The 18,417-nt window shown below is 33.3% G+C and overlaps 1 protein-coding gene across 2 annotated transcripts in view; it reads left to right on the forward strand.

The window, feature by feature from the left end:
* Positions 1–18,417, forward strand: part of TASOR2 (transcription activation suppressor family member 2) — a 114,237-nt gene that overhangs the window by 30,675 nt on the left and 65,145 nt on the right. For both annotated transcript variants that reach the window (XM_051961853.1, XM_051961851.1), the window contains exons 2-4: positions 14,787–14,932; positions 15,496–15,591; positions 16,658–16,730. In XM_051961853.1, the coding sequence (XP_051817813.1) occupies positions 14,787–14,932; positions 15,496–15,591; positions 16,658–16,730 (315 nt within the window). The remainder of the gene's footprint in view (positions 1–14,786; positions 14,933–15,495; positions 15,592–16,657; positions 16,731–18,417) is intronic.

The raw sequence follows: 18,417 nt of genomic DNA on the forward strand, positions 1-18,417 counted from the left end.
ATAATTGGAGAAACATTAATTATACCTGGATAGGCTGAACCAGAATAATAAAAATCAGGATATTTCTTAAATGAATTTACTTATTCAGTATCATGCTAATCAAGTCACCAAGGAATTACTTTGTCAGGCTAGAAGAAAATAATGAAATTCATCTTGGAGGTACAAGGTGATGAATATGAAGAGAATAAGTGAAGGAAATGGGAAGGAAAAAATTCAAAGAATATCAGGTCTCAAACTATATTACAAAATTGTAATCATTGAAACAATTTGTTACTGGATAAGAAATTGAGAAGGTAATGGATGGAACAGATGAGACTTATAATATACAGAAGCAAATGAGCTCAGAAACAGTGGTCAGTAAACCTGAAGATGCCAATTATTAGGTTAAGAAATTATTATTAAACAAAAATTACTTGGAAAAGTACAAAGAAGACTGACAGAAACTGGCCAAAGACCAGAATCTTATGCCATATATCAAGAGACGCTCAAAATGGGTACATGATTTAGACACATAAAAAAATGATATAAGCAATTTAGTGGAATCTGGAAGTAATTACCTCTCAGCTATATGGCCCCCAAACAAAATCAGTGCAGTCAAAATTAGAAAATAGCAGGGAACTGGGAAAAATCTACACCAGGTTTCTCTGTTAATGATCTCATTTCTCAAATAATAGGGAACTGAGCCAAATGATAAGATTAAGAGCCATTCAAGGGCAACTAGGTGGCACAGTGAATAAAGTGCTAAATCTGGAGTCAAGATGCCTCATTTTTGTGAGTTCACAATCTGGCCTGAGACAGTTAATAGCTTTGTGATCCTGAACACAACTCACTTAATCCTGTTTGCCTCAGTCTGTAAAATGAACTGGAAAAGGAAATAAAAAACTACTCCAATATCTTTGCCAAGAAAACTCCAGATGAAATCCTGAAGAGTTCAACATGCTTGAAAAAGAACTGAACACCAAAGTGCTGTTCCCCAGTTTATAACTAGTCAACATTTAAGAACTGGCAGTTTTCAGAAATAGTTACATGAAAAATGTTCTAAATAAGAGAAATGCACATTAAAATAACTTTGAGGTGTCATCTCACACCCATCAGATTGGTTTAGATGATAGAAAAGGAAATTGATGAATGCTAGGAGGGGATGTGGGGAAGTAGGTACACTGAATGTACTGTTGTAGAGCTGTGCAGTGCAGCCATTCTGGAAAGCAATTAGAAACTATTACCTCAAAGCTATTAAACTAGGTATATGTTTCGCTACTTAGTATATACCCCAACAAAATGAAAGGAAAAGTATGTGGTTAGCTACTCAATATATACCCCAACAAGATGAAAGGAAAAAGATTTCATGTATAAAAAATATAGTGTCTCTTTGTGATGGAAAAGAATTGGAAACTATGGGAGGTACCCATCAATTAGGGAACACCTGAACAAATTATGGCAAGTGTGTATGATGGAATACTATAGTACTGTAGGAAAGATGAAGGGGGAATAGTTTCAGAAAATCTTAGGAAGACTCAGATGACTTGATTCAAATTGAAGTGAGCAAAATCAATAGAAAAATTTACACAGCAACAGCAATACAAGTGTTGAAGTGAATAGGATGTCAAGTCTGGAGTTAAGAAAATCTGAGTTCAGATGTGACCTTGGACACTAGTTTTTGTGACCTTTGGCAAATCACTTAAACTTTTTTTTTTTTTGCCTATTTCCTTATCTGTAAAATAGGAATGATAATAGTATTTCCCTGTCCAACAGTGCATTAATGTCTCATTTTTCCCATGTCCCTTCTACCATTTGTAATTTTCCTTTTCAAATATCCCGTTAGCCAATCTAATAGGTATGATGTTGTATCTCAGAATTGTTACAATTTGCATTTCTCTAATCAATAATGAATTAGAGCATTTTTTTCATATGCTATAGCTTGTTCTGATTACTTCAGCTGAAAACTCTTTATCTTTTGATTATCAATTGGGAATGATTCTTATTTTTAAAATTTGATTCTATATGTTTGAAATATCAAAGAAACTTGCTTCAAATTTTTTTCAGTTACTATTGCTAAGTGTATTTCTTTTCATCCTATCTCTCCTTTCACTCCACTCCGTTCTCTCTCTGTTCACTTTCTCCTTTCTCAAAAGTATTTTATTTCTGACAACCCCTCTCCTTCAATCTGCTCTATCTTCTATTCTTCATCTCCCTTTTTCTTATCCCTTTCCTCTCTAATTTTTCTGTAGCATAAGATAGATTTCTGTACCCAGTTGAATATATTATCACATCTTTGAGCCAGTTCTTGTGAAAGGTTCACTCACTCTTTCTCCACTCTCAGCCCTTCATATTCAATTCAAATATGTGCCTTTTGTGTGTGTGTGTGTATGTATTTACACACACATTCCTCATGGCCCTAATGATGAAAAAGTTCTTATGTGTTACAAGCATCATCATCCTGTGTAGGAATGTTAACAATTTATCTTTAATTCCCTCATGATTTTCCTTTCTTGTTTTCCTTTTTATGCTTTTCTTGAATCTTGTATTTGAAAGTCAGATTTCCTATTCAGCTCTGATCTTTTCATCAAGAATGCTTGAATAGTTTTCAATTTCATTAAATGTCAATTTTTTCCTTTGGAGGATTATACTCATTTTTGGTGGGTAGGTGATTCTTGGTTGTAATCTTAACTCCTTTGTCCTCCAGAATGTCATGTTTTAAGCCCTCTGGTCTTCTAATGTAGAAGTTATTAAATATTGTGCTATTTGGATTGTGGCTCCATGATATTTGAATTGTTTCTTTTTGGTTGCTTGTGATATTTTCTCCTTGACTCTGGAATTTGGCTATAATATTTCTAGGAATTTTTATTTTGGCATCTCTTTCAGGAGGTAATTGGTAGATTCTTTCAATTTCTACTTTAGCCTCAGTTGTTAGGATATTAGGATGATTTTAGTTTCTTAAAAGATGTTGTCTTGGCTCATTTTTTGATTAAATCTTTCAGATAATCGAATAATTTTAAAATTATCTCTCTTGGATGTATTTTCCAGATTGGTTGTTTTTGTAGTAATATATTTCATGTTATCTTCTACTTTTTCATTCTTATGATTTTTTTTATTTTTTCTTGATTTTTCATAAAGTCATTACCATCCATTTATTTAGTTATAATTTTTTCATTATTAAAGTTTTTTACTTTCAAAACAAATGTATAGATAAGTTTCTTTCTTTTTTTAAAAAAATTTTTATTTTATAATAACTTTTTATTGACAGACCCATGCCTGGGTAATTTTTTTACAACATTATCCTTTGCACTCGCTTCTGTTCCGACTTTTCCCCTCCCTTCTTCCACCCCCTCCCCTAGATGGCAAGCAGTCCTATATATGTTAAATATGTTGCAGTATATCCTAGATACAATATATGTTTACAGAACTGAACGGTTTTCTTGTTGCACAGGGAGAATTGGATTCAGAAGGTAAAAATAACCCGGGAAGAAAAACAAAAATGCAAATAGTTTACATTCATTTCCCAGTGTTCTTTCTTTGGGTGTAGCTGCTTCTGTCCATCATTTATCAATTGAAACTGAGTTAGGTCTCTTTGTCGAAGAAATCCACTTCCATCAGAATACATCCTCATACAGTATCGTTGTTGAAGTGTATAACGATCTCCTGGTTCTCCTCATTTCACTTAGCATCAGTTTATGTAAGTCTCTCCAGGCCTCTCTGAAATCATCCTGCTGATCATTTCTTACAGAGCAATAATATTCCATAACAGTCACATACCACAATTTACTCAACCATTCTCCAATTGATGGGCATCCGTTCAATTTCCAATTTCTAGCCACTACAAACAGGGCTGCCACAAACATTTTGGCACATGTATAGATAAGTTTCAACATTCACTCTTGTAAACCTTGTGTTCCAAATTTTTTTTTTTTCCGTCCCTTTCTCCCACCTTCTCCCCTAGAGAGATGTGTTAAACATGTGCAATTCTTCTTTGTATTTCCACAATTATCTTGCTGCTCGAGAAAAATCAGATCAAAAATGGAAGAAATGAGAAAGAAAACAAAAAGCAAGCAAACAACAACAAAAAGTGTGAAAATATTATGTTGTGTTCCATACTCAGTCCCCACAGGCATCTGTGAGTGTAGATTGCTCTTTTCATCACAAAACCTCAGTTCTAATTTTAAAGGAATTATTTTTTTCAGTGAATATTTGTGTCTTTTTTCATTTGGCAAATTTTACTTATTAAGGCATCCTCTCCTCATTGGCTTTTTGTATGTCGTTTATCATTTGGCCTAGTCTGTTTTTCAAGGTGTTATTTTCTTCAGGATTTGTGTGTGTGTGTGTGTGTGTGTGTGTGTGTGTGTGTGTGTGTGTGTGTCTCCTTTACCAACCTATTGACTTTTTTTTTTTAATTTTGAGGATGTACGTAATGATATTTAGCATTTACTGCATAATATGAGAAATTCTTCAAAGGGTAGTTCAAAATGTTTTTCTTTTTTTTTTTTTTTGTAGCTTTTTATTTACAAAACATATGCAATCTATGCATAGGTAATTTTTCATTATTGGCCCTTGCAAAACTTACTGTTCCAACTTTTCCTCTCCTTTCCCCCACCTCCTCCCCTAGATGGCAGGTAGACCAATACATGCATATCTCTATAGTATTTTGCTGCACAAGAAAAATCGGATTTAGAAATAAGGTAAAAATAACCTGAGAGGGAAATCAAAAATGCAAGTGGATGAAAATAGGAGTGAAAATACTATGTTGTGGTTCACATTCATTTCCCATAGTTCTTTTGCTGGATGTAGTTGGTTCTCTTTATTATTGAACAAATGGAACTGATTTGGTTCATCTCATTGTTGAAGAGAGCCATGTCCTTCAGAATTGATCATCATATAGTATTGTTGTTGAAGTGTGTATAATGATCTCCTGATCCTGCTCATTTCACTCAGCATCAGTTCATGCAAGTCTTTCCAGGCCTTTCTGAAATCACCCTGCTGGTCATTTCTTATCAAACGATAATATTCCATAATACATAACTTATTCAGCCATTCTCCAATTGATGAGCATCTATTCAATTTTCAGTTTCTAGCCACTACAAAAAGGGCTGCCACAAACCTTTTTGTACATACAGGTCCCTTTCCTTTCTTTAAGATTTCTTTGGGATATAAGCGCAGTAGTAATACTGCTGGATCAAAGGATGTGCACAATTTGATAACTTTTTGAGCATAGTTCCAAATGGCTCTCCAGAATGGTTGGATGCATTCACAATTCCACCAACAATGTTATCAGTGTCCCAGTTTTCCCACATCTCCTCCAACATTTGTCATAGGTAGTCCCCATTGACCTGTTTTTTATAATTTTCTTGCATTGCTCTAATTTCTCTTTCCATTTTTTTCCCTTCTCTCTCTCAGTTGATTTTCAAAATTTTCTTTGAGCTATTCCGTGGTCTGATACAAGTTTTAATTTTTTTTTTTTGGAGGCTTTGGATGTAGCAGCTTTGACTTCGTTATCTTCTTCTGTGTGTTTTGATATTCTTTGTCACCATAGTAGCTTTCTAGGGCCAGATTTTTTTTTTCCTGTTGTTTGCTCATTTCTCCAGCCTATTATTTGACTTTGAACTCCTTATTAAAGTAGGGTTTTGCCTCCAGGGTGAAGCATGCACTATCTTGAGCTTTAGGACTTCTGGGCAGCTGCTTTCAGAGATACTTCTAAGGACCTGTAAGTTTTCAGTTTTTCCAAGAAGTAGCTTTGCTCCTTTCCTGACTTGTTGTGTGGTCTGTGAGTGACAACAAGCACTCTTTTTTTGCCATGGAAATGTGAGAAGGGTCACTACTGCCCTGTTATTGCATCCAAGTAACTTTATATAATCCAGAAGGAACCTGGTCTGTGCTGCACTGGAGTGTGTTCTATTCTTACCCCTAATGCCAACTTTCTAAGATGTCTCAGGCTAGGAAATTCTTTATCCCCTCTTTTTGTGAGTTCTGCTGCTCTAGAATTTATTTAGAGGAATTATATAAACTTACTTGGATGCGTTTAACTCGGGGAGAGTTTAGGACTCAGGAAAATCATTACCTTTAGTCTACTATCTTCTCTCTACCAAGTCCAGTGATTCTTAGTTTCTCCTCAATTTATTTTTCTGATCAATTTTTTCCCCAATTTGAGATAGCTTATATTTTCTTTAATTCTTTTTTTAAAATTCATTTTAGCTTTTTTCAGCATTTCTTGCTGTCTCATGGAGTCATCAACTTCTTTTTGAGCAATTCCAATTTTTAAATTTGGGTTATTTGAGTAAGATTTTATACTTTGTTACTCTAAGCTGTTAAATTTTTATTTAAGCCTTTTCTCCAAAATTCTGCCTTTCCCCAATTTATCTCCTTTAAGACTCTTAATTTCTTTTATAATGCTATTTTAAAGATTTCTTTATTTTTAATAGTATTTTATTTTTCCCCAGTTATATGTTCAGAAAATTTTTAATATTCATTTTTAAAAAGTATTTTATTTTTTTCCAAGTACATATAAAGGTAGTTTTCAGCATTCATTTTTGTAAAACTTTGTGCTTTAAATTTTCCTCCTTTGCCTTCATTCTCCCCAAGATAGCAAGCAATCTTATATGTTAAATACTGCCATTTTAAAAAATATTTCCATATTTTTCATGTTATCCTTAAAAAATCAGACCAAAGTGGGGAGAAAAAAATCACGAGAAAGAAAACCAAATAAATAGAAAGGTGAAAATACTATGCTTTGATCCACATCAGTCTTCATAGTTCTTTCTTTGGATGCAGTTGACATTTTCCATCCCAAGTCTATTGGAATTGACTTGAATCACACAATTCTTGAGAAGAGCAAGTCCACGTAGGATTAACCAGTTTGGAGGATTTCACATTCATCAGGCACAGATTTTAAAAGGAGAAAATATATGTTTATTATTGCTCATAACCTTGATTTGAACAAGATTAAGAAAAGGGGAAATTTATAGTATAAAAGTAATACACAATTAACAGACACAACAGACAGACAGACAACATACATCATAACCATTACAAGGAAGAACTTCAGTGAATTCCTTGTCTGGGAGAATCCGGGTCACAGCTCTCCAGAATCTCAAGTGGGAGGTTTTGTTAGGCAAATAATACCAAGCTTACTAATTGAATTTTCAAAGTCTTTCCACTAAAGAATTTTATTTTCTCAACTAAATATTCTCAGTTAATACAGGACCCTTGAGACAAAGTAATCCCCTCAGGTACAGGATTTTTCCATCACAAGAAACCAATCAAAAATAATTTATTCTTTTAGGAAGATATTGTTTACTCCAAGAACTGGCCAGATTCATAAGGTAAACATAGGCCTGCCATAAAGGATATTGATTAATTAAGGCATCAGGAGAACAACTGCTCCTCCTAATGCTTCCTGAGACTAAAACTAGAAGCATATTCAAAATTCTTAACAAATTTACAAAAAGGCACGCTTGAGACTTAATGGGATTCCTCACTAGGATTCCTGACAGTCCATCACAGTTGATCATCATATAATTACTATGTGCAATGTTCTCCTGGTTCTGCTCCCTTCTTTCAGCATTAGTTCATGTCAATCTTTCCAGGCTTTTCTGAAATGAGCCTGCTCATTTCTTTTTTTTCTTTCTTTTTTTTTTTTTTAATATAACTTTTTATTGGCAGAACCCATGCCAGGGTAATTTTTTACAACATTATCCCACACGCTTCTGTTCCAATTTTTCCTCTCCCTTCCTCCATTCCCTCCCCTGGATGGCAAGTAGTCCTATATATGTTAAATAGGTTACAGTATATCCTAGATATAATATATGTGTGCAGAACCGAACAGTTTTTTTGTTGCACAGGGAGAATTGGATTCAGAAGGTATAAATAACCCGGGAAGAAAAACAAAAATGCAAATAGTTTATATTCATTTCCCAGCGTTCTTTCTTTGGGTGTAGCTGCTTCTGTCCATCCTTGATCAGTTGAAACTGAATTAGCTCTCTTTATCGAAGAGATCCACTTCCATCAGAATACATCCTCAAACAGTATCGTTGTTGAGGTATATTATGATCTCCTGGTTCTGCTCATTTCACTTAGCATCAGATCATGTAAGTCTCTCCAAGCCTCTCTGTATTCATCCCGCTGGTCATTTCTTACAGAACAATAATATTCCATAACATTCATATACCACAATTTACTCAACCATTCTCCAATTGATGGGCATCCATTCACTTTCCAGTTTCTAGCCACTACAAACAGGGCTGCCACAAACATTTTGGCACATACAGGTCCCTTTCCCTTCTTTAGTATCTCTTTGGGGTATAAGCCCAATAGAAATACTGGTGGATCAAAGGGTATGCACAGTTTGATAACTTTTTGAGCATAGTTCCAAATTGCTCTCCAGAATGGTTGGATGTGTTCACAATTCCACCAACAATGTATCAGTGTCCCTGTTTTCCCACATCCCCTCCAACATTCCCCATTATCTTTCCCTGTCATTCTACCCAATCTGACAGGTGTGTAGTGGTATCTCAGAGTTGTCTTAATTTGCATTTCTCTGATTAATAATGATTTGGAGCATATTTTCATATGTCTATAAATAGTTTCAATTTCTTTGTCTGGGAATTGTCTGTTCATATCCTTTGACCATTTATCAATTGGAGAATGGCTTGATTTCTTATAAATTAGAGTCAATTCTCTATGTATTTTGTAAATGAGGCCTTTATCAGAACCTTTGACTGTAAAAATGTTTTCCCAGTTTATTGTTTCCCTTCTAATCTTGTCTGCATTTGTTTTGTTTGTACAAAAACTTTTCAATTTGATATAATCAAAATTTTCTATTTTGTGGTCAATAGTGATCTCTGGTTTTTCTTTGGTCATAAATTCCTCCCTCTTCTACAGGTCTGAGAGGTAAACTATCCTATGCTCTTCCAATTTATTTATAATCTCATTCTTTATGCTAGGTCATGACCCATTTTGACCTTATCTTGGTGTATGGTGTTAAGTGTGGGTCAATGCCTAATTTCTGCCATACTAATTTCCAATTTTCCCAGCAATTTTTGTCAAGTAATGCGTTCTTATCCTCTCATTTCTTATAGAACAAAATAGTATTCTGTTGACTTCATATGCCATAACTTATTCAACCATTCCCTGATTGATGGGCATCTACTCAATTTACAACTTAATATTTATTTTTTGCAAAATTTTACCAAAAAATCTAGATTTTTTTGTGAAGATGGTAGACAGTTTGATATAGTTTATGCATATGGTACCATGTAAAACATATTTACATATTATCACCAAATTAGTCTACATTTGTCTTAAGTGAAAAAAGAAACATCAAAAGAGAAAAGAAAAAGTTAGATGAAAAAATATGCTTTGATCTGCATTCAGACTCCATCAGTTTTTAATCTTGATATAGATAGCATTTTTTTTCATGAGTTGTTTTCACATTTCTTGGATAATTGCTGAGAACTGAGTCATTCATAGTTTATCATCATACAATGTTGTTGGTACTATGTACAGTGTTTTCCTGCTTCTGTTCATTTTATTTTATATCTATTTACTATATATCTATTACTTTATATTTATCTGTATCTATGGAAGTCTCTACATATTTCTTATTTCCATTATGTTCATATAATATAGCTTATTACAGCCATTCCCCAGTTGATGTGCATCCCCTCAATTTCTAGTATTTTGCCACCCACAGAAAAGAATGCTATAAATATTTTTGCATATGTAGATTCTTTTCCCTTTTTTATGATCTCTTTGGGATATAAACTCAGTAGTGATACGCACAGTTTGATAGCCCTTTGGACATAATTCCAAATTGCTCCCCAGAATAGTTGAATCATTTACAATTCTACTAACAAGTGCATTAGCCTTCTATTTTTTCCATGTCCTCTCCAAAATTTATTACTTTTCTTTTTTGTCATATTAGCCAATCTGATAGATATGAGGTGGTTATCTCAGTTATTCTAATTTGCATTTCTCTCATCAAAAGTAATTTAGATTTCTTCTCTTAAGCCTACAGATAACTTTGATTTCTTCATCTGAAAAGTTGCCTGTCCATATCCTTTGACTATCTATTGGAGAATGAGTTGTATTTTTATAAATTTGATTGAGTTCTCTCTTTATATAATTCAGAAAGGCAGCCTTTTATCAGAAACGCTTATTGTACGAATTATTTTCCAGCTTTGTGTTTTCCTTCTAATCTTGGTTGCATTTTTTTGTTTCTACAAAAGCTTTTTAAATCATGCATCCATTTTGACTTTATCTTGGTTACCTATATAGTATGAAATGTTTGTTTCCTTTGATTTTCCAATTTTACCAGAAGATTTTGTCAAATAATGAGTTCTTATCCTAAAAGCTGGAATCTTTGGGTTTATCAAATGTATAAGATTACTTAGTTTTATATATCAAATCTATTCCATTAATCTACAGTTTTATTTCTTAGTCAATACCTGATACTTTTGATGATTACTACTTTATAATATAGTTTCAGATTTGGTATTATTGTGCTACCTTATTCTCCCCCACCCCAATTCCCTTGATGTTCTTGAACTTTTCTTATTTCAGATGAAATTTGATATATTTTTCTATTTCTATCAGATAATTTTTTGGTGATTTGATTGGCATAGCACCAATAAGTAAATTTGTTTTGGCAAGATTTGCAGTTTTTATTTTATTAGCTCAGCCTATCCATGAGCAATTAATATTTTTCCATTTTAGATCTTTCATTATTTGTGTAAAAAGTGGTTTATATTGTGTTCACATAGTTTCTGGCCTTTTCTTAGCATGTAGACTTAACTTAGCATGTAAATTACAAAAGTAATTTGTTATTTATAGTTATTTTAAATGAAAATTTTTTTCTGTCTCTTCTGCTGGGATTTGTTGCTTATATAAATAAATACAGATGATTTGTGTGGTTTTATCTTATATGCAGCAACTTCGGTAGAGTTGTTGGTTATTTAAAGTAATTTTTAGTTGATTCTCTGGGGTTTTCTGAGAATGACATCATCTTCAAAGTGATAATTTTGTTTCCTCATTACCTGCTCTCTTAATTCCTTCAATAGCTTTTTCTGATTGTTATAGCTAATATTTCTAGTATTATGTTGAACTAAAGTCATGATGATGGACATCCTTGATGTTGTATTTTTGATCTTATTGGGAAAACTTCTATCTCTTCCTCATTAAGAGCTCTCTCTCTCTCTCTCTCTTTTTTTTTTAATAGTCTTCCTTCATTTTTTCTAGGAATTCTAATTGAACTTGTAGCCAGGCCGAGTTTTTCTTTAATGCCTTGCTTGTAAATGTTTTGTAACTGTTCCTCCCCCCCCCCAAAAAAAAAAAAAAAGTTTTCTTAATGGGAGTCTTTGGAACCATAATAGTTCTTTATTGTGGGAATCTTTTTTTTTTTTTTTTTTTAATATTTTGTTCGTCAGACTTCCCACATTAAGGCTTTGTATTAAAATCAGACTCAGTACTTCTGGAGGGAGTATAAAGATCTTGTCTGGTCTTTTTTTTTTATTTTTTTTTTTTAAGGGTCCTTCTGTACCTTTCTCCAGTTGTTGAATGCCATGTCCTTCAAAGTCTTAGGGAAAGCCAGGGTTTTGTAAATTTGTAGTGTGTCCTAAGGAGTCTGAGCTAAGGTGAAGATTGATTGATCATTGTTCTAATTTTAACCTGAGCTTTGCAAGGTCTTGACCCTGGCTTAGGATTGATTGGGCCACATAAGTGTGGGAATCTCTTAATTGGAACTCCAGTAAACTTGTGTCCCTAGAACCCATCTGTTTGTTTTAAGGTTCTTCAAGTTCAGAGTACTAGAACCTTCGAGTTCCCCTTAGAGCTCCCTGGCCTGGCTGCTGACTGCAGTCCATCTGGGAACTGTGTATACAACCTCGCTCAGGACTGCTGCTAACTTATGTTCTTCCTGATCCTTATCTAGGACTTGATTCAGATTAGGTCAGAGTGGATCTCTACAAGAGTGACTAATCCTTGGAATACAGCCATAGGTCAGTCTTTGTGCCTAGCTTCAGATCTCTTCCTGTGTCCATGGTAAGTGGCCGAGTTATGGGCTGACTTCCCTTGTAGCTCTACTAGATTTTTTTGTTACTGCTGGAAACATAACCATTCACCATCCAGAAACACATTTCCTTTTCAGCCCTGTTTGCTAACCATAGGTCCTATTTCTAAGGTCAAATCTGTTTCCAGCTCCATGATTTAGGAAAATGACTCATTATATTTTCTTGAAGTCCTAATATTTTTACTAGTAGACCTTTGTCATTGAAGGACATTGGCATTCAACAGCTGGAGAAAGGTACAGAAAGACACTAAAAAAAAAAAAAATAAGACCAGACAAGATCTTTATACTCCCTCCAGAAGTAGTACTGAGTCTGGTTTTAATACAAAGCCTTAATGTGGGAAGTCTGACTGAATGAAATAATAATACAATATGTATTTTTTGTGTGTATTCCAAAATTCAAAATACTTGGTGATTCCAATATTTTCATCAAAAGTGGTTTAAAGTCCCTCTATTTTATTTAAGGTATATTTTCTTGGTTGTAAGTCAGTATCTTTTTACTTGGCAATATTGTATTACAAAATCTCTCCTTTTATTTACAGTTGAAGTTGTCAGAGCCTCTGTGGTTCTGACGTCTTATTTATTGAACTACTTTCTGGCTACTTTGAAATATTTTTTCCACCAATGTAGGACTAAATTTTATCTGTTACAGTCCCTGGAATTTTAACTTATAAGATTCCTTTTAGTAAATGATCATTGTCTTCTTTCTATTTTTTTCTTTCTTTATTCCCATATTCCCACTTTAATATGAAATAAATTCTATGATGCATATGCACATAAGAAATAAAATCATTTGGCTTTCTATTTCTAATACATAAGGTCAGTTTTCATTTATTGTTTCTTGAAATATAATGTCCAGATCTTTTTACAACAAAACAATGACAACAACATAGTTTTCAGAGAAGTGGGTTTTTTTCCCCCAAGCTTTTTACTTTTGTTATAATATTTCTTGTTTCATGGAATCTCTGAACTTTTTGGTCTCTTGGTTTTCAGAAAATCTGTTTCTTGAGTAAACTTACTTTTCTTTTAATCTTTTCCTCCAGAGTTTTTATTTCATTTTTTAAATCTCTTGCTTTAGTACTTCATATAGTCCTTGTGGAAAATTCATCTTTTTTTTTTTTAATCTCTGCTTATATAGTGTAGAAGTGCTTGCTCTTTCTTATGGGGAACCTTTAGAGCTATAATTATTTTCATACTGATTAGTACTTTTAAAAATTTACTCATCTCCAGCTTTAGTTCTGGAGATGGAACTTTGTTCTAGAGTCCAGCTTTGGTCCTTCTTGTACTTTTGGATGGTGTGGTTGGTTCTGCTTGATTTCCCACTGAAGTCCCTGTACAGATTTTAGTTTCTCCTGAATCTTTGAGGTTCAGAATGCTGGATCTTCAGGTGTTCTTTCTGTTATCTCAGGAGAGTGAAAAAGTACTTTCCTTGATCCTAGAGTATTTTAGTCTAAAGGTTTCTCCTCTGCTCTACTGAGGCTTTCAGGGTCCCTGGGCTTTTTTTTACAAGTGCCCTTATCTTTTGGGGTCCCTAGACATAGAGCATTGCAGGAAAAAGTTCCTCGAGCCCAATTATAATACTATCGTATATCATAAGGGTTGACCTTCCTTGCAGCACTCTTTTTTTTTTTTTTAATCTTTGTTTTTAGGCCAATTTCTTGTGCAGTCTTAGGGTTGAAAATACCTATTTCTCAGGTTGTCATTGGCAGCAAGGTATTATCATGGACTTGGAATTAGAAAGACCTGAATTCAAATCTTATTTCATAGTAGCACATAGCAATTCAACCTCAGTATCTTCATGGGAATGATAATAATAGCGTCCACTTTAGTATATTTGTTATGAGAATAAATGAGATAGCATTTTACTATTACTATCATTGTTTTGTGAAACTCAAAATGTGCTAATGTATATAATTAGAACCTTTGCAAACGTTTAACTGCAGCATTTGACTATCAATTTTTGTTGCTTTCAAACCTCATCTTGTTTTAGAGAAGTGCTGTTTCTTTTGATGTCTTCATATTTCTAGTCATATAGATTCACAATCTTGGAGTCATCCTTAACTTCTTTTTCCCCACTCTTTCATGTTCGGTCCATTTCTGGGTCTCATTGATTCTATCTCTTTAACCTTTCTCACATTCATGCTCTTCTACTCTAGTTCAGCGTCTTATTTATTCCTGCCTGTACTACTATACTTGGAATTTCTTCTGCTCTATGGAGATGTCTTTCTAACCCAATTTTGTCTTTAGTGGTGAATGCAGAGGTAAAATGATATTTTATCACCTAGGAATTGTATCATTTTTAATACTAAATTTGTTTTTGTTGCATTTGGTGTTCCAAGACTGTAGCATTGCATTCCAATCCCAAATCTAACTCACTGGACTAGCCTGAATTCAGAATGATTGAAAATTTACCTCCTCTGGATTTTTTAGTTAACTAGAGTTTCCTCTCACCTCATTATACTCATATGGGTGAATGCCATTACTTCATGGGAGTATGTAAACTCTGAAAACAGGGACTGTTTTGTTTTTCTTTGTATCTTCCTGCAATTTGTCTGTGTTAAATTTGTCAAGTTAAATTATTTAAGACAAATTACATGTTTTATATTGAATAGTTGTATATGGGAATTATTAATATTTAGTGATATCAGTGGCAAAATACTAATAGTGATATTTAGAGTCTCTTATCATAGTCTTTGTGTTATCTAAAACAATTGACATTTCCTTGTGTATTTTACAGTTTTTCAGAAATTATCAGTGACTTCAGATTCTGATTTCCAAAGAACAATTTCAGTACTGCATAGTTCTTACTTGGACTCTACATCTGGGAATGGTTTTCACTACAGTGAAGTGACTTTGGTGAAAAATGAAATTTTCTTAAAGGAGGTGAGGAAATTGGTGAATTGTATAGGTATTTTGTTTTAATTTTTAAAGAAATATATTAGTCATTTTTTATTAATTGAGCTTTAGCTTTTCAGTTTGAATCCAACAGTCTTGAAGATACTAATCTAATTAGCTGCATGGGTATATATAGAAAGTAAGTATGTACACACATATGCAAGCGTGTGTGTGTGTGTGTGTATATGTGTGTGTGTATGTACACACATATATAATTTTATATAAGACCTGTGGTTTTTGTTGGCATAGAAAAGTTTCCAGGGATTTCTTCTACCAATGCAGATCATTAGCTTCTCTGCAAATTAGTTTTGAAGGTCATGCGTCCAATATATGTCAGCTTTAAAAGACTTTGACTCTAGCTTTAGGCTAATACCATGTTGCCTTATCAATATTATCATATACTAGTAAATGAGGGAGGGGGAAGGAATCAAATTTTATTCATCTTTCAAGTCTGTCTTTTTAGAAGAAAGGTGGCTGGCAAATATGCTATACTTAATTTACCAAATAAAATAGCATATTATAGCTTTTAATGCTCACTCTCTTTTATACAGTATAAAACTTTTTATCAACAAAAGAAAGCAAGCAACTACATTCCAGAGGAACTTTATGAAACTTATGGTTTTCTTCTGTTTGACAATGAAAAACAGGTAAGACAATATATTCCATTTTAAAAATTGAAATTCAAGTTATTTATGTACAAAATGTATTTTATGTACAATTCTATACATATCTCTGAGATTGTCCTTAAGCTTAGTTCCTCATTCTTTATTTAATGGCAAGGCAAATAAATTTTTCAAAAATGTTCTTTAAGAAAAACAATCAATGTAAACTCAGTTTCCACCCTGAAGTACATTTGTAAATTTATACCTTTGAGAGGCAGGCAATGGGGGGCTGGAGACAGGGGATGCTCAATATTAGTATTGCATTTTATTGAGGAGAAATTGGTTCATTTTTTTTTAATTTAAAAGTGTCTTTTGATAACTTTGAGATTTTTTTGTACAATAAGTGGCTTTTTTCAGGTTAGGATACACTTTCTAGAATTCAGGATCCAAATTTGAAAATCTAAAACTACTACTTATAATTAGTATTGAAAGTGTAGGAGAATTAGTATTTTAAGTATAGGAGAATGTGCTGCTTTGTTCAGGTTATATGTCTACAGAAGTTTATAACTTTATAAATATATATATTACTTTATTTGGTAATGGTGAAAAATTCCAAGACAATGCTTCAACAATCAAGATATATTTGGCAATTTATTTGAAGCACAACTCCATTGGGCTGGTACATTAATTGGCAAGCATACATTTGGTATTTGAACAAAAAAGATTATTTTATGGAGAACTCAGATAGGGCAAGTGCTCTCAAGGTGGTCAGGAAAAGTGACACAGGGACACTCTTAAGGTCTCAAAAACTTTAGAAGTGATTGTATGACATGGGAGACGTTGGCACAGCACCACCAAGCATGGCATGTCCTCATCAGAGAAAGTGCTGGGTTCTATGGGGAAAGAAGAATTGAATTAGCTCAGGAGTATCAGGTTACTTCTCTTCCCATTCCCACTGCTAATTTTTCTGTATGGATGACCACAGTATTGCTCATCTGTAAAATCTTAGAGATGGATTAGGTTGTCTTCAAAGACCTTTTCCAGAGTTAAAAGTATGTTATTGATAATATAAGCTAAGCTATTGGTAATAATTTTGTTATTTTATTTAAAGGCTAAACTAGTATGTCAACTTGGACTGTGTATAGGCAGCAGTACCTTCACTACTTTGGGTGATCCAGCAAAAGGTAAGGTTTTAAAGTAGATCTAATTGATGCTGTCTGTTGTTGAGGTAGTAAGGCTATTTAAAATAAGGCTGAAAGGGCTATTGTTGTGGTTATTGTAATGTTTCCATTGGTAATTAGTTCTTGTAGGATGAGTCATTTAGGCATAAAGCCAATGAGAGGTGGCAGGCCTCCTAAGGAGAGGAGTGTAAGAAGGATGATGATGGTTGTTGATGTTGATTTGTTTCGTAGGCTGCCTACTCTTATAAAATCTATAATTGTACAGGGAATCTATGTATAGGGAAGCTTTATCTCTGTTACAGACTTAGTAATTATCATGACTTTAAATATAAGAATTAATTCTTGTAGGACAAATTGGAGAATTTCATAAAAACACCTTAGTTTTGTGATCAAGAACACAAGTTATTGGCAGGCAATACAGTGACTGCCAGAGAAAGTAAAGGTAACAAATTGAAAGGCTATAGGGATTTTAAGAAATCTCTAAGTTCTAAGTTGAAGTGACAACTGATATGTCTTGGTTTTTCTAGGAAAAGCTTAATATTTAAATTCAAATATTGAGTGGATTTTTTTTTTTTTTTTGTAATATTGTAATATTATTGTAGGGATTTTTTCCTTGTTATTTTTGGCAAGACAATTGGGATTAAGTAACTTTCCCAGAGTCACACAGCTAGTAAGTATTAAGTGTCTGAGGCTGTATTTGAACTCAATATGTCCCTGTATTCTGACTGCTTCTTTATGTTAGAGTAAGGGCAAGAAAATAGAACCAAAGGATTTACAGTTTTGCATAAAGATAAATGTAGCATTAAAAGTTGGTTTTTAGTTGCCTCAATTTGGGGGCATAAAAGTAATAATTTAATATACTTAATATATTAGTTGTGAAATATCCTGGGAATCACACAGTGGATAAGAGGACCAGCTTTGTAGTCAGAGGGACCTGAATTCAAATGTGGTCTCAGACACTTAATACTTTCTAGCTGTGTGACCTTGGGCAAGTCACTTAACCCCAATTGCCTCAGCCCAAAAAAAAAAAAAAAAAAAAAACATTGAAATATCCTGGGAATCAGATATCTAATTGTTTTCTGGTTGAATGATTTTTGGAAATAATCTTGGTTAGGTGTATGATTTTATTTAACTTTTTCATCCCTCTTCCTTTTTAAACCTAGCCACATAGAATCACAGCTTTCTTTTTATGGCTCCTTCCTATTGAAAATAGTTGGTGCCAGGCTTAAGCTGTTCACTTAAACATGTTTAGTTCTATAGCAGGAGGCTTGCAAATTGACTTGTTAACTGCATCCTGTTTGTGAAGACTAATAAACAGATTATTTTAAGTTATTTTTTTCTCACTTCTTTTAGTGAATTATATATAACGATATTCATTTCATGTTTTATGTAATAGGTTTCCAAATTTCATGAATGAAATTAGCCATCCTTTGTGTTTTAAATAAATTGTTTTACAAAGACTGTTAAAGATTTATCATGTATATTCTAGAAAGTTCTCTAATGTTAGGTGTTGTATTTTGTTTTATATAGCTTTTTCAGAAAAGGGTATCTGCAGATTGAAATGTAGTTAATAGCATTTTGAACTTTCCTAGCACATTGTTTATAAATATCTGAAATGACTCTCGTTAATAATCATAGTGAAGAAACTGTAATGGTAAATATTACTATCCATTTTCAGATGAAGATACTG

Source organism: Antechinus flavipes, chromosome 5, assembly GCF_016432865.1.
Source record: "Antechinus flavipes isolate AdamAnt ecotype Samford, QLD, Australia chromosome 5, AdamAnt_v2, whole genome shotgun sequence".
NCBI lineage: Eukaryota > Metazoa > Chordata > Mammalia > Dasyuromorphia > Dasyuridae > Antechinus > Antechinus flavipes.